Below are 25951 nucleotides of genomic sequence, written 5' to 3'. Positions count from 1 at the left end.
AGTTTTTCCGCAAAAGCACTTGCTTTTGCGGAAAAACTTGCCAGCTGTCTACACTGGCTGCTTGAATTTCCTCAAGAACACTGATGATCTCATGTAAGAAATCAGTGCTTCTTGCGGAAATACTATGCTGCTCCCGTTCGGGCAAAAGTCCTTTTGCGCAAAGCTTTTGCGCAAAGGGGCCAGTCTAGACAGCTCAGATTTGTTTTGCCCAAAAAAGCCCCGATCGCGAAAATGGCAATCAGGGCTTTTTTGCAGAAAAGCACGTCTAGATTGGCACGGACGCTTTTCCGCAAAAAGTGCTTTTGCGGAAAAGCATCTGTGCCAATCTAGATGCTTTTTTCCGCAAATGCTTTTAACGGAAAACTTTTCCATTAAAAGCATTTATAGAAAATCATGCCAGTCTAGACGTAGCCCTTGAGTAACTCACTTCTAGTCTAAGGGAAACCAACTAACCTCTGAGAACATGACTGACTATACTGATCAATACAAACATAAGGGGAATCACAGAGCTTGAGAGTCATTAACTAGCTGTGGTATAGATTGAGTTTCACCAGTTGTGCTGCTGGGTTTCCTGCCCTGACCACCAGCTCCAGGCTCTGCCACCAGCCCTAGGCCACCAGGCTCCACTGTCCCAAAGCTTTGCCACTGCTAGGATCCACTGTCTGGGACTTCCAGGCTCTGCAGCCAACCCTAAGCCACCAGGTCTCTGGGCCACTACGCCCAGCCATTGGGCTCCTGGCTCTACTGCCTACCACCAGCCTACCAGGACACTCTGGTTCAATGCCTCTCTGGTCCAGCAATATCAGTGGTCCGTCAGACCAGAGATTCCCAGACTAGAGAGATTCAGCCTGTAATGCATTGTTTCTTGCAGGAGCATGAAACCAAGCAGACTGAAACAATAGATCTGAGTGTCATGAACTGCCCTCATGCTTTTCAGTGGTGCTATTTCTAAAGTTAAGTGATGAGAGCTCAGAAATCTAAGGTCTTTTTAAAGAGACTATTCAAATAACTTGGGAGGAAAAAAAACCTTCCATCTGTGACAAAGCTCCTCCTCAGTCTTGATGGGTCCCTCACTTTCAGTCAGATTACTTGCTGCAAAGGCTCACAGAAGCTCTCAAGTTAGACACCATCTTGCTGTTTGTGGAGCTACTCTCATCATTGGCCAGGATGGGAAAAAACAGGGAAAACACACTTCATAGTTTCTGTGGCCCCACCAAGTGCTACAGGGTAGAATAAACACTTGTACTAAAGCCAATCTCTTTTCAGTACTGAAATGAGAAGTTGGGGGGGGAGGGGGAACCTGGGCCCACCCTCTACTTGGGTTGTAGCTAACGCCCGCCCACCTCCTGGACACCAAATAGTCGGAGAAACCTCATAATTGGCTCCAGATGTTTTAATTGGCCTGATTGCACTGATTGATTCTAGCAGGTTCCTGCTGGCTCTGGATTAGCCCTTGTTAGTCTACCCTGGGAATAGGGACCTATTTAATCCAGGGCTAATATATTTCCCCTTAACTACTCTCTGCTAGTTCTCTAACCTGACTCTGTCAGACATTATATCCAGGTAGGGTAATGAGTCTCCTCAATAAGTAAGCAAAACACTTAACCCTTTCCAACACATGCGCAAAGGGTATCTCAAGCAAACATTGTAAATCTGTTACAGAAAGTATTCCTAGATATTATTAGTATTGGGTGCTTGCTAGATGTTTAGGAAGATTTAGGATGATGAACTATCTCCTTCATAGAAATAAATCACTTTATACAATAGTATGTGTATTCTTTAAAATCTGTTCATTTTTTTTTTCCCCAGGTGTTGCTGTTTTGGACTCAAGTGTTTCTGGGAAGATTGGCTTGCGTGCAGTTATATATTATCTTGCCACTACCATCTTAGCTGTAATCCTTGGTAATAAGATCTATCTCAGGGGCCTGTAACAAATCTTTAATTGATGGGGAGTCCAAGAAAGAAACTAAGGGTCTGATCCTATACTTCTGAAATAAGTAGGAGTTTTGCTATGGATTTCAGTTGGAGCAAGATCAGCAACTCTCTGCCCGGATAAAATTTAATCATCAGTATGGCATAATTGACTAAATAGCATTTGGCCTTTTATCAGACCAAACATAAATGCAGATAGAATCTTCTTCAGCCAGTGCCCAAAAAGCAAAGTTATAAAGTGAGACTTGTTTCAGTTACAGTCCAAGAAGCACAATTACACAGTGGATGCGTCTAGACTGGCATGATTTTGCGCAAAATCTTGCCGCCTGTCTACACTGGCCACGAGTATTTGCGCAAGAACACTGACTTTGTAATGTACAAAATCGGTGGTTCTTGCACAAATATTCCAATGGTCCCGCTCAGGGATAAGCCGTCTTGCGCAAGTATTCTTGCGCAAGAGGGCCAGTGTAGACAGCCACGTTAATTTCTTGTGCAAGAAAGCCAAATGGCTAAAATGGCCATCAGAGCTTTCTTGCGCAAGAGAGCGTCTACACTGGCATGCATGCTTTTGCGCAACAGCAAATCTTTTGCGCAAAGGCACATGCCGGTATAGACGCTCTCTTGTGCAAATACTTTTAACAGAAAAACTTTTCCGTTAAATGTATTTGCGCAAAATCATCCAGTCTAGACGCAGCCAGTGGCACTCACCTCCCCAGGGAGGGAGATAACATGCTGCTTTCTTTTTAAGCTCCTTCGCTCTTCCCAGAGGTTTCCCACACTCATTTTCACTCTTGCCTTCCTGTATCACAATCCCCTCTTGTAGTCTACTAATTTTACACAGCAGCCCAGCCTTGCCACCTTGCAATTCTCTGCCCTCAAAGTGGACATCTGTGACCCTTTTTTGACCCAATGAAGAGGATTAACCCCCATCTGCCAACTTCTCTGTGGAGTTAACAAACATGAATCAAATTATGGGCACAGGTAGCTCCCATTCATGGAAATAGTTCAAACTCCTCTAAAGGCAGAATTTTGCTCCAAGAATGACCTCTCTGTACATGAAAAAGCTACTTAAATGGGAGTGTAAAGGCATGAGCCGAACAAAACTTCACTGATGTCAAACACTACGATAATTTTGGCCTGTGATGTTTACTACTCAGGATAATATCTTATTTAGTTTACATTTGTGTGTGAGGAACTTTCAGTGAATAAATGCCCATGGAGATTAAATACGGAATAATTTGGGAATTGCCAACTCTTGCTCTAAAGCTTATATTTCAAAGTTAGTTCTGCCTACACCAATAAAAGTCATTCATTGACAGAGGTGTTGAAGGATCTTGGAGCTGCAATTTTATTTATTTTTGTTAATTTCTTTGGGACAAAAATGAATACCAGTACAAGGGCTTAGCTTTTATTACAGAATAGTATGAATTCCTGACCCCATTGAAGTCAATGGAAACTTGTCATTCACTTAATTATGAGCAGGATCAGGCCTTATGTTTACAGATATTTTCAGTTCTGTCTGTTTCTGAAACCTAGGCTTGTGTGAACCTAATACTCAAGATTATCTTTACAAAAGTAAATTCAGTTATGTGGATTAATGGAACAAGGCAACCATATTATCATCTGAAAGCTTATAATGAAAAGTACTGGTAGAGTGAGGAGGAAAAATTAGATCAGCTCTTGAAAACATCAAGAAAAGGAACCATTTGCTCTTACAATAATTGCTGTTAATTATATATATAGTTTTGACTAGATAATATACACATGAAGAGTAATGTCAGAAGGGTCTGACACTCTCAGTAGCATCATAGAGTCACCACTGAAAACACCACTCTATTCTATTGGTGAAACCTCCTCTTAGGATTACAATTATATGGTTTTCTCTTGATTACAGGGATTGTGCTAGTTGTGTCCATGAAACCTGGGGTATCTCAGAGAGCTGAGGAAATTGACAGAACAGGCAGTACCCCTGATATCACAACAGTGGATGCTATGCTAGATCTGATTAGGTGAGTTTTTCAGTTTCCATACTGTTGCTTCAAATACCTAAATGATATAATGCAGTGATTAAAGTGCTTAACATACAAATGCTTCACAATATCTTTTTGAAGTGTAATAATACAAAAAAAAAAAATCCAAAAGCTACGTTCCCAAAAGTTAGATAAAAGATCACATAGCTCTAAATGGCATTCATACAAAAAAGTTTTATAAAATACCCTTTGCCTACACAAGCAACCTGCGTGTGTTGCTTTTGCAAATAAAGCAGTACATGAGAAACTTGAGATGCATCTGACAAAGAGGGGTCCAACCCACGAAAGCTTATGCCAAATAAATTTGCTAGTCTTTAAGGTGCCACAGGGCTCCTTGTTGTTTTTGCTGAAACGAACTAACACGGCTACCTACCCTTCTGAAATACTTCAGATAGTAACTTGCCCAAGAATCCAGGGTCAACATTGTCCATGCCATTTATTTCTTCTGCCTCAATTGGAAATAAAATGTGATACTTACTGTCTTAATATGAGAAGAGAAGCCAAAAAAGATCAATAGGTGACTTGCTTGATGGTAACTCTCATTCTGTTTGGTAGAGCACTGGGGACTTCATAGTGTAGCTCTGCAGTGCTTTCTCTTCTCAGTAAAGGTGGTTAGAGAAAACAATCTGTCTCCAGTATAGCAGAAGCAGTCAGCTGGGCTCCACATATTCAGCCATGCTGGAAAACTTAAGTTGGCCTGTTGCTTGCCACTTCTGCAACACTTATGCTCTTGGCTACCCTTTTCTTAGAATCACTAGCCAATTAGCCCGTCATAAGACGGAATTTTCAGGTCTTCTCTCCTGAGCGCTCTCGCTCCGTCTTCTCTCTTTCTCCTCCTACTGCCTCCCCGCTCTCTCTCAGCTCTCCTCCGCCTCCTGCCGCTCTCTCCGTCTCTTTCTTTCTCTTCTCCTCCTCCTGCCTCTCTCTCCCCGCCCCTCTTCCTCTTCCCCTTCCCTCCCGCCGTGGCGCTTCGCTGAGTGCTGCCTGCTCAGCCAGGCTGCCGCAAGGGAGGGGGGCGAGACAGTGACATACACGGCCGGGGGCGGAGCCGTATATGTCACCGCCCTCCCTTCCCCTCCCACCGGGGGGGGGAGCCCAAATAGCCCCTTGCACTGCTGGATCCCCCGGCGGCCCGGCTGAGGGGCACAGCACTCAGCTGAGTGCTAAAGCAGGAGGGGAAGGGAGGCAATGACGTACGCAGCCCAGCCCCCTGGCCGTGTACGTCACCGCCCTGCCCCCTTCCCCTCCTTCCGTGGCGGCTCGGCTGAGTATTGTGCGCTCAGCCGGTCCGCCGCGGGGCAGGAGGGGCAGGGCGGTGACGTACACGGCCAGGGGGCGGGGCTGTCTACGTCACCGCCCCCCGCTTCCTCTCTCCTGCGGTGGCCCAGCTGAGGGGTGCACCACTCAGCACCACAGCAGGAGGAGGAAGGGGGGTGGTGACGTACACGGCCCCGCCCCCTGACCATGTACATCAGTGCCCCGCCCCCTTGCCTGTCCTACTGAGGCTCAGCTGAGCGGCGCAGTGCCAGCGCCACTCAGCTGGGCCATGGCGGGGGAGCAAGCGGTGGCAAGCTGCCATTTGGGGTCTGCATGTATGGGGAGCGCGGACCCCAAACAGCTGCTTGCCGCCCGGGGCCCAGCTGAGCAGCGCTCCCGCCTGGGCTAGGGTTGCCAGGTGTCTGGTTTTCTACCGGATAGTCCGGTATTTGCACCATCTGTCCGGTAGAAAAATTCAGAAAATACTGGACATGTGTAATGTCCGGTATTTTGTGAATTTCCGGCTGGCCACCGGAGGGAAGCCTAGCGGGGGGGGGGGGGGGGGGGGAGCAACTGGGAGGTGGAGCTTGATTGGCTTTGGGAGCCCTGTGGTCGCACGCAAAAGCCGGGTGGCGCGGGGGCCGGGACTCCCAGCCACCACCCCCCCCCCGGCCCGCCTTTTTCACGGGACCAGAGGCTCCCAGTGACAATCGTGACCCAACTCCCAGCTGGGAGCATCTGGTTGCGAGCGGAAGCTGGGCAGGGGGAGTGGCTCCCAGCCCCACCTTCGCCAGGCTTCTGCTGGCGAGTAAAGGGAGTGCCTGCTGGGGGCGCGGCCAGAAGGACACCGGCTGCAGCCAGTGGCTGCACCCCCCCCCCCTCGCCAGGTCTGCTTCCCGCCCCCCCTTCCTCTGTCCCCCCCCTCCCATCCAACCCCACGGCCCCTGATCGCACCCCCAGCTCTGCTTCCTGCCCCCTCTTCCTCTGGCCAGCCCCACGACCCCCAGACACCACCCCCCCACCAGCCCTGCTTACCGCCCTCCTTCCGGCCAGCCCCGCCCCCCTTTCTTTCCCTCTGTGGCGCTCCGCCCCCTTCCCCTCCCTCCATGGCGCACTCAGCTGGGCCCCAGCAGGGGATCAAGGGGTGGCAAGACCCCAAACGGCCGCTTGCCACCCTTGCTCCCCCGCCAGGGCCCAGCTGAGTGGCGCAGTGTGCCACAGAGGGAGAGGAAGAGGGGCGGGGCGCTGACGTACACGGCCAGGGGGCGTGGCCGTGTACATCAGCGTTACAGATGCACAGACAATGGGCTACTATATATATGATAGGGTATGTCTAGACTACATGCCTCTGTCACCAGACGCATGTAAATTAGACTACCCAACATAGTCAGTGAAGCCGGGATTTAAATATCCCCGGCTTCATTAAAATAAAAATGGCCGCCGCACTGTGCCGGCTCAGCTGATTGTTGGCACAGCACGGCATTCAAGACGCGGATTGGTTGACAAGGAACGCCTTTCTCGACCACTCCCTTGTACCTCATGAAATGAGGTTTACAGGAGCGGTCGACAAAGGCGTTCCCTGTCGACCGATTCGCGTCTTGACTGCCACGCTGTGCTGATGATCAGCTGAGCCGGCACAGCGTGGTGGCCATTTTTATTTTAATGAAGCCGGGGATATTTAAATCCTGGCTTCACTGACTGTGTTGGGTAGTCTAATTTACATGCCTCTGTCAACAGAGGCATGTAGTCTAGACACACCAATAGAATAGTAGAACTGAAGGGACCTCGAGAGAACATCAAGTCCAGTCCTCTGCCCTCATGGCAGGACCAAACACCATCTAGAATAGATCATCCCTGATAGGTGTCTATCTAACCTGCTCTTAAATATCTCCCGTGATGGAGATTCCACAACCTCCTTAGGCAATTTATTCTAGTGTTTAACCACCCTGACAGAAAATTTTTCCTAATGTCCAACCTTAGCCTCCCTAGCTGCAATTTAAGCCCATTGCTTTTTGTCCTGTCATCTGAGGCCAAGGGGAACAATTTTTCTCTCTCCTTCTTGTAACACTCTTTTAGATACATAAACCACATGAAGGTCGTTACCTAAAAGTTATAATAGTGATCTAAAATTCTACTACTATGAATTTTAGCAACTTTTGCACAGGTTCATCTCAACTTGTTTTAAGGACCAAATCCTGATGTCCTGGTCCTGGTTTCACTCAGTCCACACTTGTGCAGACTACCCAAGACTTCAAAGGAAATCTTACCTTAGTAAGATTTTGAGAAATAAAGAGAAGAGTTTAAGAATGATTTGGAAGGGACATAAATCCACCTGCTTCAAGGAATGAGTCATCCTCTAGATAATGGGGTTACAGAGGAAACTCTCCATCAGGGCAGGTTATCCCATAATTGCTCACTAGAGGGTTTCTTGCCACTTCCTTTGATGCATCTTGTCATTTTGAAATCCAGGCCTACAAAAACTCTGTTCCCCCACCACAGTGTTCATAAACATACTTCCTCTTCCTGCACATCTCTACCCAATACATGATTAACTATATAAAAATTAATTTAGACTCATTACTGTCCTCCTCATGCAAATGAGGGAGACAGCACATGGGTGCCAGTTCAGCCTAAAATTGGTGGAAATTCATCTTGTTTCAGGCTAAGTTGGCTCCTGTTTGCTTGTTGGCTAGGTTTTTTTGGGGGGAGGGGTTGTTTGTGTGTGTTGAACACTTTTACATTATAGCTTCTTATTTATTGATTTGGCTCTTGGAATCCACCCTTACCAATGGTTCCAGCCAATTGGAATGAAAGTTTAACTCGGGTGATTTGACTGCAGTCCATTCTAGCCTGTGATTGTGTGTCCTTTCTCCTCCCGTCCCCTGCTGCCTGACTGTGCATACTAGCAGCATGCACATGACTGTTAAAGGACATAAAATTTCCAGTGCCTTCATTCAGCTGGAACTCTAGGCACCCCCAACAGAACAGCACCAGGAGAGTGAGTAAGAGTAGGGGAAGGAGTCCTGTCTTTGTTTAAAAAACAAATAAAAATCTGAAGGGTGGAAAGAAAAGCTCTTAGCCTGGCTACTGCACGGAGTGAGGAGCAGGGGCATCATTTAGAGAGACTGGGGGAGCTGTAGCTCCCTTGGATTTTGTACTAGGGGTTTTCCCCTCTAGTCCCCAATAGAGCTCTTAAGTTCAACTCAACCTGAATGTGATATGTATTGAATTCAGAAACTGGGAGCAGCACATCCTTTCTGTCTGGGAGTTTATTAACAGAGGCAGGATGATTAAGGTAACAAAAGGCTTGTCATTAAAGTAAACATGGATGATCCAGAAAGCATTAGATGATCTGGAAAACATTGTCAGGTACTGCAGTCAAAAGATAGGGAATAAAGGGAATAAATGGTTAAAATGGAAAGAAGTAAATAGTAATGACCCCCAGGGGTCTGTACTGGGACTTTTGGTCTGACCCATTATGGCCATTTTAATGTTTTTACATAGAATCCAGATGTATCTGCCCCTGCTGGAATCTACTAGAACCCCCCGCCTCAGAGCTAATACCCAGGAGTCCTAATAGGGTCTCTCTCTCTCCCCGCAGAGTTAATAACAAAGTAATACTATATATTAATATTTTAAACCCTTAAGTGACTTGCCACATGATGTCAGAACATGCTATTATTAGAACTGAATGGGTCTAATATTTGCCTTTCTTTTATATAGGAATTAGATAGGGTTGCTTATTTATATCCTGTCAGCTAACTGCTAAGTTTTCTGCCAGAAAATGAAGGACTAAATAATCCCTAGAATCATGGTTAGAGTTGCCCCCCAATCAAAATCTGAAATGGCACCCCTCAGGAGGAGGGAAGAAAAACCCCTCCAAGTGCTACAGATGTCTCATGGGGGGGTGGGACAGAGAAGGACATCCCCAGTGACAGCTGCGTACACAACTACACAAATGGAGTTTAAACAACAGTTCCAAACCAGAATAGTTCCTTCCAGTTCTTTCCTGCCTGCCTGAGGTGCCACTGAGGGAAGGTACTAAGAGCCAGGAGGCAGGCATGGGGGGGCACAGGGAGGCCCAAAGAGAGTGTAGGGCAAGGGAAGATACTGAAAGCATAATAAGTAGGCATAAGGGCATGAGGAAGCACTAGGATGAAGGACAATGGAGGTACCAGGGGGCACAATGGAGGTACCAGGAGGGGTAGCACAAGGGAACAGGATAAACTTCAGGGGGATGCAGTGGGATCACAAAATGCACCCTGGGGGATCCAGTAACAATGTTTTTTAAAAGAATTTGTTCATTTTTGGCCTAATTTTGAAATGGGATTAGCTTGAATTTGTCATATTTTGAATGTCAGGGTTGCTTATTTATATCATGAAAATTGGCAACCTTGAAAGATCCTGGATGTGGTTGTTAATCAATTTAAATGTCAAATACTGAAAAGTGGCCTTGGAATTCCACGTTAAATTAAACAGCTACCAGAACATTATGAGTTGAAGTATTGTCTTGACCAGTGTTTCAAAGCTGACGATGATAAATTCATCACTGGGAAGAGTGATTGTGTACAAAAGCAATACACCCCATTTTGGTTTTCAACTAGCTGGTTATTTTATTTTGAAAAATAGATTGTTTTAGTACGTCATAACACTGCAAAGCCTTTAATTTATTTAACAGGAATATGTTCCCAGAAAACCTTGTCCAGGCTTGTTTTCAACAGGTAAGGTCAAATATTTTTTGCTGTTACTACAGTTTATTCCCATTTATTCAGTTCTTATTTCCAAGTTCCCAGGTGTTATCAGTTCCAAGGTGTTTCCCTTGAGTTGCAGCAATGTACAAGGAATTAGTTATGAAAAATCGGGGTGGCTGTTGCACAGAATTGAGACATGATCTACTGGAAAATTTATATTATTAAAAATCTCATTTTCCTTTCTACTGAAATAGACTTTTTATTGCTGGCTCAAAAAAAAGTATTCATCCCTTCCATGATCCACTGTTTTGGGAACTAGAAGAAGAATCAAAGCAGTATGGGCATGTCTACACAGCAGGGCTAAAGCCAAGATAAGCTATGCAACTTGAGCTACATCAATTGCGTAACTTAAGTCAAAATACTTTATTTCAGCTTTTGGCACTGTCTATACATCAGGAAGTCTGAGAGAGCACTCTTCCGCTGACTTCCCTTACTCCTTGTACAATGAGGGTTACAAGAGTTGGAGTAAGAAGTCCTCCAGCTTGACATTATTTCGACATTATGTCTGAATAACTGTTTGTAGTGTAGACGTGGACTTTGTTATTTCGGAATGACATCAGTTATTCTGAAATTACGTTGCTGGGTAGACATAGCCTAAGTGAGCACAACGTTTTATTCTTCAGAGATAATGTATGGGTTGAGATGTGAGACCTTTGTAACGATATCTGAATACCCTGTTCTTATATTGAGAAATTTTTTGAACTCTTCATTTTGAACTCTTTTTCATTCCCTACACACCCCATACATCTCTCTCAAATCTTCTGTAGATTATTGGAACTGGTGTCTGGATGTCTCTTCCACATGACAGACAAGAGATTATAGTCCAAAAATCTCTTGTGAGAAAGAATGAGGCCTAGAAGAGCTAAGATGTTTAAAGGTGCTACAGAAGAGATAAAATGATCCATTCACCCACAACAGTCCCATTCCCAATTTATTCACATGTAAAACTGAGGAAAAAACTTTTGAGGAGATTTGCAAATATATTTGTTGTACCTTATGATGTTACCGCCCCCAACTCCTCCTCCCGCTTTTTTTTTTCTTCCTTCCTCAGCAGTGGAGTATCAGATTTACTGCAGGGATCTGAAGCTCACCTAGTACAGACTTAACATTTCCCCAAAAAAGATGTTTATCTTTCTCTGCAAAATAGAATGTGTGTATTCAGTATGTAAAAGCGTTTATAGCAATACAAGTTGTACCTCCCTAAACTGGGACTTTCTCGGTCTGGCAATATCTGTGGTCCAGCAGGGCCATGGATGTTCCTGAGCCAGAGAGCCCTGGGGCCAGCGTCTGGCAGACAGGTCTGGGAGCTTGCAGCAGATGGGATGGGACTGGCAGGAGGGGGCCAGCTGCCCAGCCAGGCCAGGGACAGAGGGGCCGGCCAGACCAGAAGTGGTGGGGCGGGACGGATGGTCGGGGGGCCAGCAAATTCCCTCATTTGGGACCAGTTAGGTTCTAACAGTGCCAGACGAGGGAGGTCCAACCTGTAGTAATTTTGTATGTATATAATAAGGGACAAATACTACACCTTGCACCAGTCTTGTAAATGGCTTCTTTGCAGGAGCAAAGAGGAAAGAACCTTTTTTGTATCCTCATGGCTACCATCTTCACTACCAACCTCTCAATAGTGACTCTCAGAAATTTCATTTGAATATTTGCTTGACTATACCCATGGATTGCAGATCTCTTGTGCTGGATTCAGAAATCCTGCTCCATCCCCAAGGAACTGCACAGATTCCATATTGTGCACCTCATGGGTGGGAAGCAGAATTTGAACCACAGTATCTTTGTATGAGTTCCCAGTGTCTCAAAAGAAGAAACTCAGGGCACATCTAAATTATATTCCTCTTTCTAAAGAGGAATGTAAATGAGGCTGATCAAAAATTCAAATGAAGCACGGATTTACAAATCTCACACTTCATTTGTATAAATGAGTTTGCAGATGATACCAAACTGGGTGGGGTTGCAACTTCTTTGGAGGATAGGGACATAATTCAAAATGACCTTAGCAAGTTAGAGAAATGGTCAGAGGTAAACAGGATGAAGTTTAATAAAGAGAAATGCAAAGTGCTCCACTTAGGAAGGAACAATCAGTTCCATACATACAAGATGGGAAGCGACTGTCTAGGAAGGAGCATGGCGGAAAGGGATCTAGGGGTCATAGTGGACCACAAGTTGAATATGAGTCAACAGTGTGATGCTGTTGCAAAAAAAGCAAATATGATTCTAGGTTGTATCAACAGGTGTGTTGTAAGCAAAACTCGTGAAGTCATTCTGCCGCTCTGCTCTGCACTAGATAGGCCTCAGCTGGAGTACTGTGTCCAGTTCTGGGCACCACATTTCAAGAAAGATGTGGACAAATTGGAAAGGGTACAGAGAAGAGCGACAAGAATGATTAAAGGTCTAGAGAACATGACCTATGAAGCCAGGCTTCATGAACTGGGCTTGTTTAGTTTGGAAAAAAGAAGATTAAGGGGGGACATGATAGCGGTTTTCAAATATCTAAAAGGGTGTCACAAGGAGGAAGGAGAAAATTTGTTCCTCTTGGTTTCTGAGGACAGGACAAGGAGTAATGGGCTTAAAGTGCAGCAAGGGAGGTTTAGATTGGACATTAGGAAAAAATTCCTCTCAGGGTGGTCAAATATTGGAATAAATTACCAAGGGAGGTGGTGGAATCTCCCTCTGGAGATATTTAAGAACAGGTTAGATAGACATCTGTCAGGGATGGTGTAGATGGAGCTTGGTCCTGCCTTGAGGGCGGGGGGCTGGACTCGATGACCTCTCGTGGTCCCTTCCAATCCTATGATTCTATGATTCTATAATCGCGTGAGAGTGCTTTTTCGAAGAAAGGTTTTTTGAAAAAGAAACCGCAGTCTGAACAGGGTTCTTTTGGGGAAAAAAAAAACCTTTTTTGAAAGAACCCATACTCCTGAAAAGTGAGGTGTACAGGTTCTTTTGAAAAAGGGTTTTAAAAAAAAAAAAAAAAAAACTCCATCCAGACTGCATTTTCTTTTTTGAAAAACCTTTTTTCGAAAAAGCGCTCTCACGCAGTTATGCAAATGATGCACGAGATTTGTAAATCCGCACTTCATTTGAATTTTTGATCGGCCTCATTTATATTCCTCTTTCGAAAGAGGAATGTAGTTTAGACGTGCCCTCGGTCACTCAAAATTATTTGAAAGCTTCACATATCTGAGTACAATTGCTGGCCAGAAATCTTATGGAAGTCAGAAATGTATGTCTTTTGCTCTGAATTACTGGGTAGATTTGCCATTGTTCTTTTCCTTGGTATTCCCAAATAAATGTTATAATTTTTCACTCCAAATTTCAGTATAAAAGCAAACGTGAAGAATTGAAACTTAAAAAAGTACCGGAAAAAAACAGCACCACGCTTGCGGGAGGGCTTGTTACAAATGTCATGGCAACAGAGGCTTTGAAGGTACGGTTTTTATTACTATATTCTGTTTTACAAAGAGAGAGATTAGAATAAGGAGGGATTTGTAGACTGAGATATAGTTTGTTCAATACATTAATGATCTGGAGGAGGAAGCAAAGAGCAAGTTGGTGACATTTATTTGGAACATAAATAAGATATGCAATGGGGGAAAATAATCTAAAGATCTCATGTGATGATGAATTTTAAACTTGCTGAATCACTGAAGGAAATAGAGTCATAATGGAGGGCTCGCTCAAACTATGTGTCTCATGTGCAACCGAGGTTAAAAAGCAAATAAAATACCTGTGGATATTACAGAAAGAAAATAGAATGTGACCATGTGTTGGCATCCTGATGGTAGTAGTTAAATGTTCTTATCATTTGATAGCTCCACAAGGAAAAGATTGAAAAAGAAGTGTTTTAATAAATATGATCAGAGGTATGGAAAGACTTATGTATGAGGACAGCTAGAAAAGACTAGTATTAGCCTGGAGAAAAAAGTAAAAGGGATTTAATAATACCTGAATACAAAATTTTGAACAGAATAGTATAATGAATATTGATCAGATGCTTTTTTTTAAAACTAACTCTCATAAGAGCAAGGGGAGATTTGCCTAAATTAAATGGAAAAGTGGAAAGCAGTAAAAAATCAGGCAAGGTATGGGTTCTGGGAGGGAGTTTGGGTGTGGGAGAGGACTCTGGGCTATGGCAAGGATTGGGGTACAAAGAGGGGTTTGGGGTCCTGGTGACACATACTGCTGATCCCAGGATGGAACTAATAGGTCCCTGTGATCTCTAGGCACAAAGAAGCTCCACATGTTGCCCTCATGCCTATAGGCAATGCTCCTACAGCTCCCATTGGTCACAGTTCCTGGCCAATGGGCACTTTGGAACTGGCACTTGGGGTGGAGACAGTGCACAGAGTCAGTCTGCACCTGGGGGGGCCACAGAGACCTGGCAGCCACTTTTGGGAGCCATGCAGAGCCAGCAAGGTAGAGAGCTTGCCTTAGTTTCCGGTCCCTACTGCACTACCAAGCTGACTTAACAGCCCAGCCAGTAGTGCTGATGAGAACCACCAGGGTCCCTATTTGACCAGGCATTCCAGTTGAAAACCAGACACCTGGCAACTCGAACAACAGCATGCTATGTCTTGAAGTAGTTTCCATCATACACAGGGTTTACAGTTTAGTTCAATGGCTCTCAGAACCCCCACTAAACAGATTGTTCTACCATCCCTGCTTGAATAACCACAGGATCATAAAGGCATCTTTAAACCATCTTAATCCCCATACATAAACACACATGCTCCCTGCTGCAAGTATGAGACCAAAGAATCAGGCACCTTGTCTTTTCGGTGAAATAAGATGTTTTCATTTAGCATTCATATAAAGTATATACACTGTTCCTTTTCAGTAACACTCTTCCTGGTTTCAATCTACAGAACACAACCAAAGAATACAAAATAGTAGGCACGTATTCTGGTGGCATTAATGTACTGGGCTTGATTGTCTTTTGTCTTGTCTTTGGAATTGTTATTGGGGAAATGGGAGAAAAAGGACGAGTTCTGGTGGACTTTTTCAATGCACTGAACGATGCTACAATGAACATTGTTCAGATCATCATGTGGTGAGTACAATGATATATCTTGGTATTTTTTTGTTCTCTCCTTTAAGCAAATTTTGCCATAAGCTTTAATGAAAGCATGATCACAGTCTGTGTGATCACAGCAAACTTCTCACAGCAAACTACTTTAAAATAAAAGTAAGTCTAATAAATAGTTTGCAAATTCAAATAAGGAACTATAATATTAACTAGTTTGCAATTTGAACCCTCACTTACTTCTGTATTCACAAAGTGGTCATGTAATGTGAAACTTCAGAATCATTAACCCAATACTAAAAATAGGCTTTTTGAGATTATATGACATTTATTTTGGACAGGGAAACCAAATTACAAACACAGGCCTTAATTTTGAAATTGGAGTAAAATCCTGCAGTCTGACTACCTGCCTATTCAGTGCGACATTATTTGTTATAAGATTTTGTAGCAATCAGATTGCAAAATAAGGGGCATGATTTTTACCAGTCCTTTATGGGGCTTGATACTGCAAACACCTGAAAATAAAAGCATCAAGTTTATTACTGTGACCTGAAAAAAATCAACACTCATGACAGTATGCACCATACACCATAATAGTTTATAGGCTCAGGTTGTAAGCATGTGAGATCTCAATCTGAAGAGAGCCAGTGTAGCTTGTAAAGCAATAGCTTTTGCCTCGATTGATTGATAGTTCTGTCCTCCACAAGAAATGCATTGTCCTGATGTATTAATATATATATTATAGAGAGATATAGCCCATGATTCTGCACTGCAATCTCCTTGAGAATAAGGGAACTTTCCTATCTGGATCTCTTTCCAGAGTAAGGTTATAGGTCCCAATCCTGCAAACTCTTTTTCATGTGCATGATTTTACTCTCATATGTAAGGTTCTGCAGGATTGGGGCATAGTTTGTAATCCCTCGCCCACTTCTCCAACCTCTGTGAATATGTCTTTACTCATTGCATGTGGAACTGTGGTTACTGCTATATATACTCTGACACCTAAATTTGCAAACACTGTTTTCATATGAAAAATCACTTCTAATGTAATACTTTTGAAAGTGAGTAAAATTCTATTGTTACAGAATCCTACCCCAAATTTTCCTTTATTTTTATAGTGATGAAAATAAATATTTCTTATTAAAGAAAGAAAATATATTCTGTTGTGCCAAAATCTGTTTATTGGCACAATCTGTGTAGCAACATCAGCTTTATCAGAAAATGCATTTTTAATTAAGCTATTTTGTGCACCATAGGTGTATGCCACTTGGCATTATGTTCTTGATTGCTGGGAAGATAATAGAAGTTGAGGACTGGGAAATCTTTCGCAAACTGGGTCTTTATATGGCTACAGTACTATGTGGGTATGTCATTCCTTAAAAATAAAATGAAAATATATGCTTTGATTGGACCACACTTTATTAGATTTTCATTATCTACAACAAACCAGCTTCTACTATACCCAGACAGAAAATAAGATCTGAGGTAAGATTCCCTCATCTTAAAGTTATTTGGGGATATGTTGCATTAGAAGTGCACCCTTTCCTTTAAACTGCCAGCTGCCTTGCAACCAGGGGTGCTGATCAGAGAAACCATGTATTTGATATCTGTTATTACTGCTTCAATCCAATACACCTAGTTCCAGCATCATTGCTTGCAACATAAAAAGAAAAGGAGTATATGGAACTCAGTACTTTCTGTCTTAACTGACTGCTCAGTAGGTAATGTTGCTTTAGAAAATAGAGTGATACCTCCACTAAACTCAGGGAGGATGGGGCTGGGAAAGGAAATCTCCTGGCATAAAGAACCCTGCTGCTCTCACCAACTCATTAGCAGCCCAGGTTTGCCAGCCTATTGAAAAGGTTATGTTGCCCTTTTCAAAGTTTCTGGGCATCTGTAGGCTAGGATGAGCTGCACTGAGAACCTATGCCCCTACACTATGCCTCTTGTGGCCTATTCCCAGCTCCATGGTTTGGGGAAGGAGAGGAAATTATTTCAGGGAGGCAGTTTCCACACACAGCAGGTGATTCGCATCCAGAGAATCTCCTTTGTGAATTGATTCGGAGGCATAATCTGAGACACTGATTCTTTGAGACAAGAGTCGCTGACAAAGTCTCAAAAGTAGCATTTACTATCTAGCTTTAATCCAGGGCACCTCTTATAGGAAAAAAAAATCTATTTTAAATCTAATGACTCTACAAAATCTTCCTTGTGTGTGACCATTACACTAATCCCTTTGTAGGTCTGGGGACTTAGTAAAGACAGTTTAACGGCAATGAGAAATATAGCAATAGATAATCTACACCTCTGAAGAATATCCCATAAAAAACGCTGTTTGAAAAATAAATTCGTGCTTACACTACCATTAAATTAGGTGCATTTAAATATCTGCTTCCAAGGCACTGAAGCATAACATCCAGATTGTGTTGGTTCGCTGCCTTAAGCTTCAGCTTCAAAATATCTTCAGTGTACTGAGAATTTATTCATGTTTTGTTTAGAGACCAGATCCAAAGCAGCTTCAGCGCTTGTGCCCACCTTTGTATACTGACACAAGCTATTCTTCAAAAGCATTTCACAAGGTTTCTGAAAACTGAGCGAAGAGAGGGTAATAATGTTTATAAATGTAAAGTAATGCATATGGGAAAAAATAACCCCAACTATACGTACAATATGATGGGGAGTAATTTAGCTACAAATACTCAAGAGAGAGATCTTCGAGTCATTGTGGAGAGCTCTCTGAAAACATCCACTCAGTGTGCAGCGGTATTCAAAACAGCAAATAGAATGTTAAGACTGATTTAAAAAGGGACAGCGAATAAGACAGAGAATATCTTATTGCCTCTGTATAAAACTGTGGTATGCCCACATCTTGAATACTGATGTGGTTGCCTCACCTCAAAAAAGATATATTGGCATTGGAAAAGGTTCAGAAAAGGGCAACAAAAATGATTAGGGGTTTGGAATGTGTCCCATATTAAGAGAGATTAAAAAGACTTGGACTTTTCAGCTTAGAAAAGGGGAGACTAAGGGGGGATATGATAGAGGTCTATAAAATCATGACTTGTATGGAAAAAGTGAATACAGAAAAGTTATTTACTTATTCTCACAATATAAGAACTAGGGGTCATCAAATGAAATTAATAGGCAGCAGGGTTAAAACAAACTTAAGGAAGTTTTTCTGCACTCTGCACACAGTCAACGTGTGGAACTGCTTGCCAGAGGATGTGGTGAAGACTAGGACTTAACAGAGTTCAAAAAGGAGCTAGATAGATTCATGGAGGTTAGGTCCATCAATGGCTGTTAGCTAGGATGGGTAGGAATGGTATCCCTAGCATCTGTCAGTAAATAGGTAACAGGAGAGGGACCATGTGAGGATTAACTGTTGCGTTCCCTCCCTCTGGGGCATCTGGTGTTGGCCACTGTCGGCAGACAGGATACTGAGCTAGATGGACTTTTGGTCTGACTTATGGCCGCTTTTATGTTAACATAAATGGGCTTAACTCAAGCTTCTCTAAAAGGAAATGAAACAATCTTTTTTTTTTTTTTTTGTGAATCTTTGCTATATATATGGTTTTTTATTAAGGCTGTCAATTAATGTGCATTTCCACGCGGCACTGCCCCTTTGAAACGCCATGGTGGCATTTCAAAGGGCAGCCCCGAGTGGCGCCCAGGATCAGCTGTGCAGCACTGTCCCTTTGAAACACCGCTCCAGCGTTGCAAAGGGGCAGCGCAACATGGAGCCTGGGATCAGATGGAGTCTTATTATTGTTTAACAGTACGATTAATTGTGTGATTAATCATAATTAATTTTTTTAATCGCACGATTAATCTAGCTTAATTTTTTAATTGCTTGACAGCCCTATTTTTATTTCAAAAGTATATTTTAATTATTTATGCTTTCACATTGGGACTAGCAAGAAATAATTTTAAATTTCAAATAGTAATTCCTTGAAATGTAATGACTATATAAATTAAGATTTATTACAGATTCAGAAATGAAATACTTGATTCTGATAATATTTCTTTTTATAAATTTCCATTCTAGTTGTGGAAACATTTTGTGCCAATTTTATAAAGGTGGCAGAAATTAATAATTTCCAATAACCTCTGTTCATTCAAATTAATTCTTCTGATTTTAGTTATAAATCAAACGATGGGCAGAAATTAGGAACATATAGAAAGATACAGTATAAATTCAGCAGTTTTGTACATTAACAACTCCAGATAGCCTGGAGAAGGTATTCACTAACTGACCTATTACTGTCCTTTGACTTCAGTTTTATCTAGGACAGCAAATATTATTATTACCTACTAATAGTTTTTTTCTTCTGTGTTAGAACTAGGGCTGTTAAATATCAGTTAATTGATATTTAACTCATGATTTTTTATCAGTTAGTTAACTATTCTATAGTCCCCAGGGGTGGGAGCGACAGTACAGAGGCAGTAGTGCAGGGTTCTAAGAGGGAGCTGGTCCACAAGGGGAGCCAGTTTAAAAGCCAGTTTCCATTGTGGACCAGTTGCCTGTTGACCAGTGCTGCTCCCTCTGATACAGAGGCAGCAGAGCAGGAAGGCAGCAGCCCCTGTCCGGGCAGGGGGGGTCTGAGTTCCTGGACCCAGCTGCCTGCCCACCTGGCTCCTAATACACTTTAAATGCAGAGCCACAGCAGGAATAGGTTCTGAATCCAGCACAAGCCAGAACTGAGCCAGGCTGCTGGCCAGTCTGCTAAAAAATTTACTGGCAAGGTCAGGGGAAGGGAAATGTATGTAGTCTATAGCATTAACCCCTAAGCTTTTGTTATCGGTTAATCAACTACACTATTTAGAACTACACTAGCTAGAACCCTAAGGCCCCTAATAAGGCCCATGTCTTGCTGGGTACTGTATAAACACACAAGTAGACACACTCCCTGCCGTGCAGTTCTTACACTGTAAATGAAGTATTGCTACATGTATCTTTATGTTTAGATAGCAGCCACATGCCCTGGGGCATAATGGCTTGTAAATAAGTCCCAAATGCTTTTTTGAAGGTCACCCCCTTTAAGGGCGCCCGGATTTTCAGCCCTGCAGACCATAGGCTCTCATCCTAAAAGGGCCAGTGATCGACTCTCCTTGACTATGCAGGAAGGATTTATGGAAAGCTCCGCAGAGCTCTGCTGTAGCTAACTATGGGGAAATGCAAAGAAAAGAGCACATGCTTTGAAACACTGAACAAAAGGGGGAGTATTTTATAAACAGATTCACAGAAGTGAGGTTAGCATCAGGCATTAGCCAGCAGGAGTGAAGGAAAGATGCCTGCTCTTCCTTCTCCCATCTTTAGATAGCTAAATACCTAGCTCACATTTATTATGTAGGAGACCAGTTGTAGTCGTCCCTCCCTGTCTTCATTACTATATTTTCCCCTACACCTAGCCGGATTTTTATTATTAATCTTTGTTATTTTGACCTTTTCTTGTTCTTTTCTGTCTTTGTATTTTGGCCTCCTCTTTCTCTGCAACTGTATGTTCTGAATTTTCTCTAACCATCTTTTCTGGTTTTTTCACATGCCTCTCTTTGAGTTTGATCAATGTGTGTTCCTGGACACCTTCAAACTTCATTGTATTTGCTGGGGGTGAAGAGTGCTCAAAATAATGCAGGATTGGGCCCTTTTTCCTTTGCCCTTCCACTCCATCCCCTCTTTTTCTCTCCTGTCTCCATCTCATGTCTTCAGATTTCTTTCTTGTGTCCTTCCACTTTTTTAATGTGCTCCTCCGTCACCCTGGAGCGTGTGTGTGTCTTTCTCTCTTCCATGCCCCCAAATCTTTCTACAATTTTTCTCTCATCTCCAAATGTCTTCATGTGTTTCTGAACTCCATTATGTCTCTCAGACTGGTTGTAATATATATGACCCCCAAATATCTCTCCTTCAAGTCACTGTAGGGCATGTTGTTCCAAGTGTTTCCCCCCCAAATGCTAATTGGTTCCAGTATCCCCCTCCTTCACTCTCCACCATCCCCAGTATCTCTCTACTCTAGTGTCTGCTTCTCTGTTTCACAGATTGTGTGTTAGAAAGGGGACACACTATCAGTCTAAAGAAAGAGGAATTGACCTAAAATGTATGATGAGCAGGCCAGAGGAGCCAGGGCCCAAAGAGAAGCTGGGGAGGAGAGGATGAGAAAATAAATGTCCCTGTTATCAGCTCCTTCTCATCTTTTTAAAAGCAAGGAACTGTTTAAATCTTGGTGTTTGTAAGATGGTACTAGACCAGGGACAGACAAAATACGGCCTGGGGGCCGAATGTGGCCCACCAAGCCACCGGATCCAGTCTGCAGACCACCCTGCCAGGACCCTCAGACATACAGTTGCCACTTTTTAAAGCACAGTCCATGCGGCTCTCTGCTCTGCAGTGAGGGGGAGGCTTCATGCGATCTCCTCGCCCCCAAACCAATCCTTACCTTCTAATGGCCAGAAACAACCAGCCAATCGGAGCTGAGAAATTGGCCGGGGGATGGGGACAACACAATTATCTTCCCACTCTCAAAGCTGAGAGCCACATGGAGGGAGCAGTCTGTAGTTTTAAGTGATCAAGAGCTTCAGCAGGCAGGGAGCCCAGCCTGCCTTGGAGGTGCTGCCGGGCTGCAGGCCAGGAGATGCTTAGGTAAGTACCTCCAGCCAGAGCCTGCTCTCGCATCTCAGCCCCTCCTGTACCCCAACTCCCTCCCCCTGGTCACCTTCCAAACCCTCTGCACCGCCCCCCCCCCACCACCAAATATTATTGACCACACACCTGTACTAGACTGTGTTCTTGGGTGACAGGCTTCTCTCTTAGGAAGAACTCTATTTCTCAGCTGCTGATAGGATTTTTTTAATTGTAAGAGGAAGTTTTATGGAAATAAATTTTCATAAATAGTCAAGTGAGATAAGACTAAATTGTTGGCCTGAGTACAAAGAACAGCATAATCATATTGACTTGGAACAACTCTGATTAAGGATGTTAAAACTGTTAACCAGTTAAACATTAATGGTTCTTAACCATTTCATATTGTATACAGGAAACAGACATGCAATACCCCCCATAAAAAATTTGTTCAGGAGAAGTGCATCCATCCAAAATTACTAACACCAAGTAGGCATAATCTGCCCTGGAATACATGCATGTAATTATCACTGACATCAATATGAGTTGCTCTAAGGTTTCTGAAGACAGTACAGGCAGTCCCCGGGTTACGTACAAGATAGGGACTGTAGGTTTGTTCTTAAGTTGAATCTGTATGTAAGTCAGAACTGGCGTCAGCCGCTGCTGAAACTGATCACTTTCAACCGCGGCTGAATCTGGACGCCAGTTCTGACTTACATACAGATTCAACTTAAGAAACCCAGGCGTCCCCAAGTCAGCTGCTGCTGAAACTGATCAGCGGCTGATTCCAGGAAGCCTGGGGCAGAGCAACTCTGCCTCGGGCTTCCTGTAGTCAGCCGCTGGTCAGTTTCAGCAGCGGCTGACTTGGGGACCCCTGGGGCAGAGCAGCTGGGGTGCTGCCGGGTTGGTCCGGAGCGGCGCTGCGGGACCAACCCGGCAGCCCCCAGCTGCTCTACCCCAGGGGTAGGCAAGAAAAGCCTGGTCTGCTGGGGGGGGAGGCTCCAGCTGCACCCCGCCTCCAGCAGACCAGGGAGACGGGGGTGGCGGGACCGCCCAAGTCCTCCACGGCTTTGCTCCGTCTCCCTGGTCTGCTGACCTGGGAGACGCGAAGCAAAGCCGCTGAGCACGTGGGCAGCGGGACAGTCCAGGCGCGCTGCGGCTGTCCCACTGCTGGCGTGCTCCGAGGCTTTGCTCCCCATCTCCCTGGTCTGCTGGGCTTTGCTCCCCATCTCCCTGGTCTGCTGGACAGACCAGGGAGACGGGGAGCAAAGCCGCGGAGCACGCCCGCAGCAGGACAGCCCAAGCGTGCCCGGGCTGTCCCACTGCGGGCGTGCTCCAAGGCTTTGCTCCCCATCTCCCTGCAGACCAGGGAGACGGGGAGCAAAGCCGCGGAGCACGCCCGCAGCGGGACAGCCCAGGCGCGCTGCAGCTGTCCCACTGCGGGCATGCTCCGAGGCTTTGCTCCCCATCTCCCTGGTCTGCTGGTCGGGAGACGGGGAGCTAAGCCGCGGAGCACACCCGCAGGGGGACAGCTCAAGCGCGCCCGGGCTATCCCGCTGCGGGCGTGCTCCAAGGCTTTGCTCCCCGTCTCCCTGTAGACCAGGGAGACGGGGAGCAGCTTTTCTCGCCCCGGAGGATGGGGGCGGCGGACCACGGCGCATCTGGGCGTCCCGCCGCTCCCATCCTCCGGGGCGAGAAAAGCCCCGTTCATAACTGCGGATCCGACATAAGTCGGATCCGCGTAACTCGGGGACTGCCTGTACTGGACACTGGTTAACAGCTCCTCATTAAGATCATGAGATCAGATAGATCTAATTCTTAAAACAGGTTGTTTTCTTTTGCAGACTTGCAATCCATTCCATTATAGTTCTGCCACTGATCTACTTAATAATAGTAAGGAAAAACCCTTTTCAGTTTGCCATGGGGATGGCTCAAGCACTTCTTACAGCCCTCATGATCTCCTCCAGGTAATCAAACATTTTTCTCCCTCAAGCATTAATATACTTGGCAATAATCAACTCTTTAGTTTATATCGTTGCTGCCTGTGTTTCTCAGCCTGATCTTAGATGAACCATTGTAAATCTGTTGAGTATAAACCTATGAGGAAGTATTTCTCTTAAAATTATTATTTATATAGCATCCAAAAGTGTGTTATTGACTATAGTGGAGTTATCCTGGAGTTATGCCAATGCTTTTGAGATTAGTGCTTAATCTCTTGATTGTAATTCCAGAAAACAGAGCTGTAAATTAGTACATTGCTCACAATATCATTTTGTTTATTGTGTTGTTTTCAGTTTTTCGTCGAGTGATTGCTCATATCCATTCATTGTAGGTGCGTGTGCTTGGCACATGCACCAATGCGAGAAGATTTTCCCTCAGCAGCATGTGTAGGGGAACAGGTCCCAGCACCCCCTAGAGTTGAGCATATATGCCACACTATATAGGTAGCTTCAGTCTGACCCAGTCCTATATTCCTGTCAAAGGCACTTTTACTTGAACTTTGCTCACTTGTTCACTTGTCCTCTCCAGTTCCTTCTTGCCACCAGTAATAGTGCTCCAGCATAGTTAATCTTTACTATTTCCCTCTTTTCAAGAGTAAATAGGTTTAAATAGTTATAGTTGACAGTGTTAGTCTTGTAAATAGTCAGTCCCCAGCTAGGACTTGCCCCAGTCTCCTGGCTTTAAACACTGTACTAAGTGTCACAGGGCTATGCCTATTAGTGACCCTCAAGAAAACTGCCTCCACTGCTTGGGTGAGGTAATATCAATGAGAAGTATTGAATTTGTAGGTCTTCCATCTGAGGACCTTGAAGGATAGAGACATTAGGCTAAAGGCACTGCTGTTGGAGTTGGCTTTGTCTCTGCAAGACCAATGGTCCAACTCAGGCTAAGCACCAATGCCTCAGTGCAAAGTGCCCCTCTTCCCTGTCGCCACCGAAAACTTCTTGATACCAAGAGTCTTTGGTAGTTCCAATGAAGTGGGGCAAGAAATACAGGAAAGACAAGAGCCCCGGACCACGTAAATCAAGGCCCAAGCCGGTGTCAGACAGGTTCAAGGCACTGGAGAAGTCCCTGCAGCTCAAGTGGATCAATCCACAGGGCTCTGTACTTCTGCCACTGACCGTACAATGCCTTCCACCCCAGTGTCATTTCCCTGAGGAGGAGCAGTCAGCCCAGGCCTTGTCATCTTCCTCACCAGATGAGGCAAAAGTGGCAACCCCTCCTATGGTCCTGCAGAACAACAAGACCCATCAGGACTTCTTGACGTAGGTGGCCACTAACCTTGATCCTCAGGCAGAAGAGGTGGAGGAACCCACTGACACCCTCTTTGTAATTCTGAGGCAAATGGCTCCAGCTAGGGTTGCCTTGCCACTACCCAAAGAGTGGACAAGATAGCAAAACACCCTCCTTTGTGGCAGACACCCTCCTCAGTTCCCCTGACATCTAAAAGGACAGAATGCAAGTATTTCATCCCTGCTAATGACTACAACAGTCTGTTCACCCACCCGGCCCCAAACTCACTTGTGGTAAAGTTATTTAACTACAGGGAGCGCCGAGATCAATCTGCCCTAGCCCCCAACAATAAGGACTCCAGATGCCTGGATCTTTTTGGATGTAAACTTTATCAGTGGTTCAGCCCTCTGTACCCAAGAACCATGGGAAGGAGGTCAAGATAGAGGAAGGGGCATTTTTTTTAATCTTGAAAACCAAGGGGGTTTTACACTTCATTCTTGACCTGTGAGACCTGAACAACCATCTACAGAACCTCAAGTTTCACATGGTCTCCCTGGCTTCAATCATCCCCAACATGGAACCTGGGGATTGGTACACCATCCATGATCTTTGAGGGACATAGGCATTTCCTGAGGTTCAAGGGAGGTGCAAATCACTACTAATTTGCAGTTTTCCGCTTTGATCTTGATACAGTTCACAGAGTATTCACCAAATGTACATTGATGGTGGTGACTTACCAGAGATGCAAGTGGATCCAGGAGTATCCCTACCTTGACAACTGGTGAGTCAGAGGCCTGTACGAGAACTAAGTCCATCATGACATCACTCTCCTGCTGGACACGTATTAGTGGCTGGGCCTCCTGGTAAACGAGGAAGAGTCTACATTAGTTCCAGTCCAGAGTTAATCAGGGTAGTCCTTGACTCAGTAGTAGTGCAAATTATAATTACTTCCAGACAGGTTCGAATTGCTCACTAGCCTCATTCGCCATGCGTCAACTGCACTGCTGACCACAGCCAGGGCTTGAATGAGAATAGTTGGCCACGTGATGGCGTTCACTTTCATTGTGCACTTCACCAGTCTTAGCATATGCCCTTCTACAAC

General features: G+C 44.4%; 1 protein-coding gene across 1 annotated transcript in view; it reads left to right on the top strand.

Annotated features, from left to right (window-relative positions):
- Nucleotides 1-25951, top strand: part of SLC1A1 (solute carrier family 1 member 1) — a 63482-nt gene that overhangs the window by 22499 nt on the left and 15032 nt on the right. The window contains exons 3-9 of the mRNA XM_075931640.1: nucleotides 1810-1902; nucleotides 3827-3941; nucleotides 9898-9940; nucleotides 13299-13406; nucleotides 14845-15029; nucleotides 16259-16366; nucleotides 23460-23582. Of these exons, the coding sequence (XP_075787755.1) occupies nucleotides 1810-1902; nucleotides 3827-3941; nucleotides 9898-9940; nucleotides 13299-13406; nucleotides 14845-15029; nucleotides 16259-16366; nucleotides 23460-23582 (775 nt within the window). The remainder of the gene's footprint in view (nucleotides 1-1809; nucleotides 1903-3826; nucleotides 3942-9897; nucleotides 9941-13298; nucleotides 13407-14844; nucleotides 15030-16258; nucleotides 16367-23459; nucleotides 23583-25951) is intronic.

The sequence above is a fragment of the Pelodiscus sinensis genome, chromosome 6, assembly GCF_049634645.1.
Source record: "Pelodiscus sinensis isolate JC-2024 chromosome 6, ASM4963464v1, whole genome shotgun sequence".
Classification (NCBI taxonomy): Eukaryota; Metazoa; Chordata; order Testudines; family Trionychidae; genus Pelodiscus; species Pelodiscus sinensis.
The sequence above is the reverse complement of the archived record's forward strand: the minus strand, read 5'-3'. Positions and strand labels throughout refer to the sequence as shown.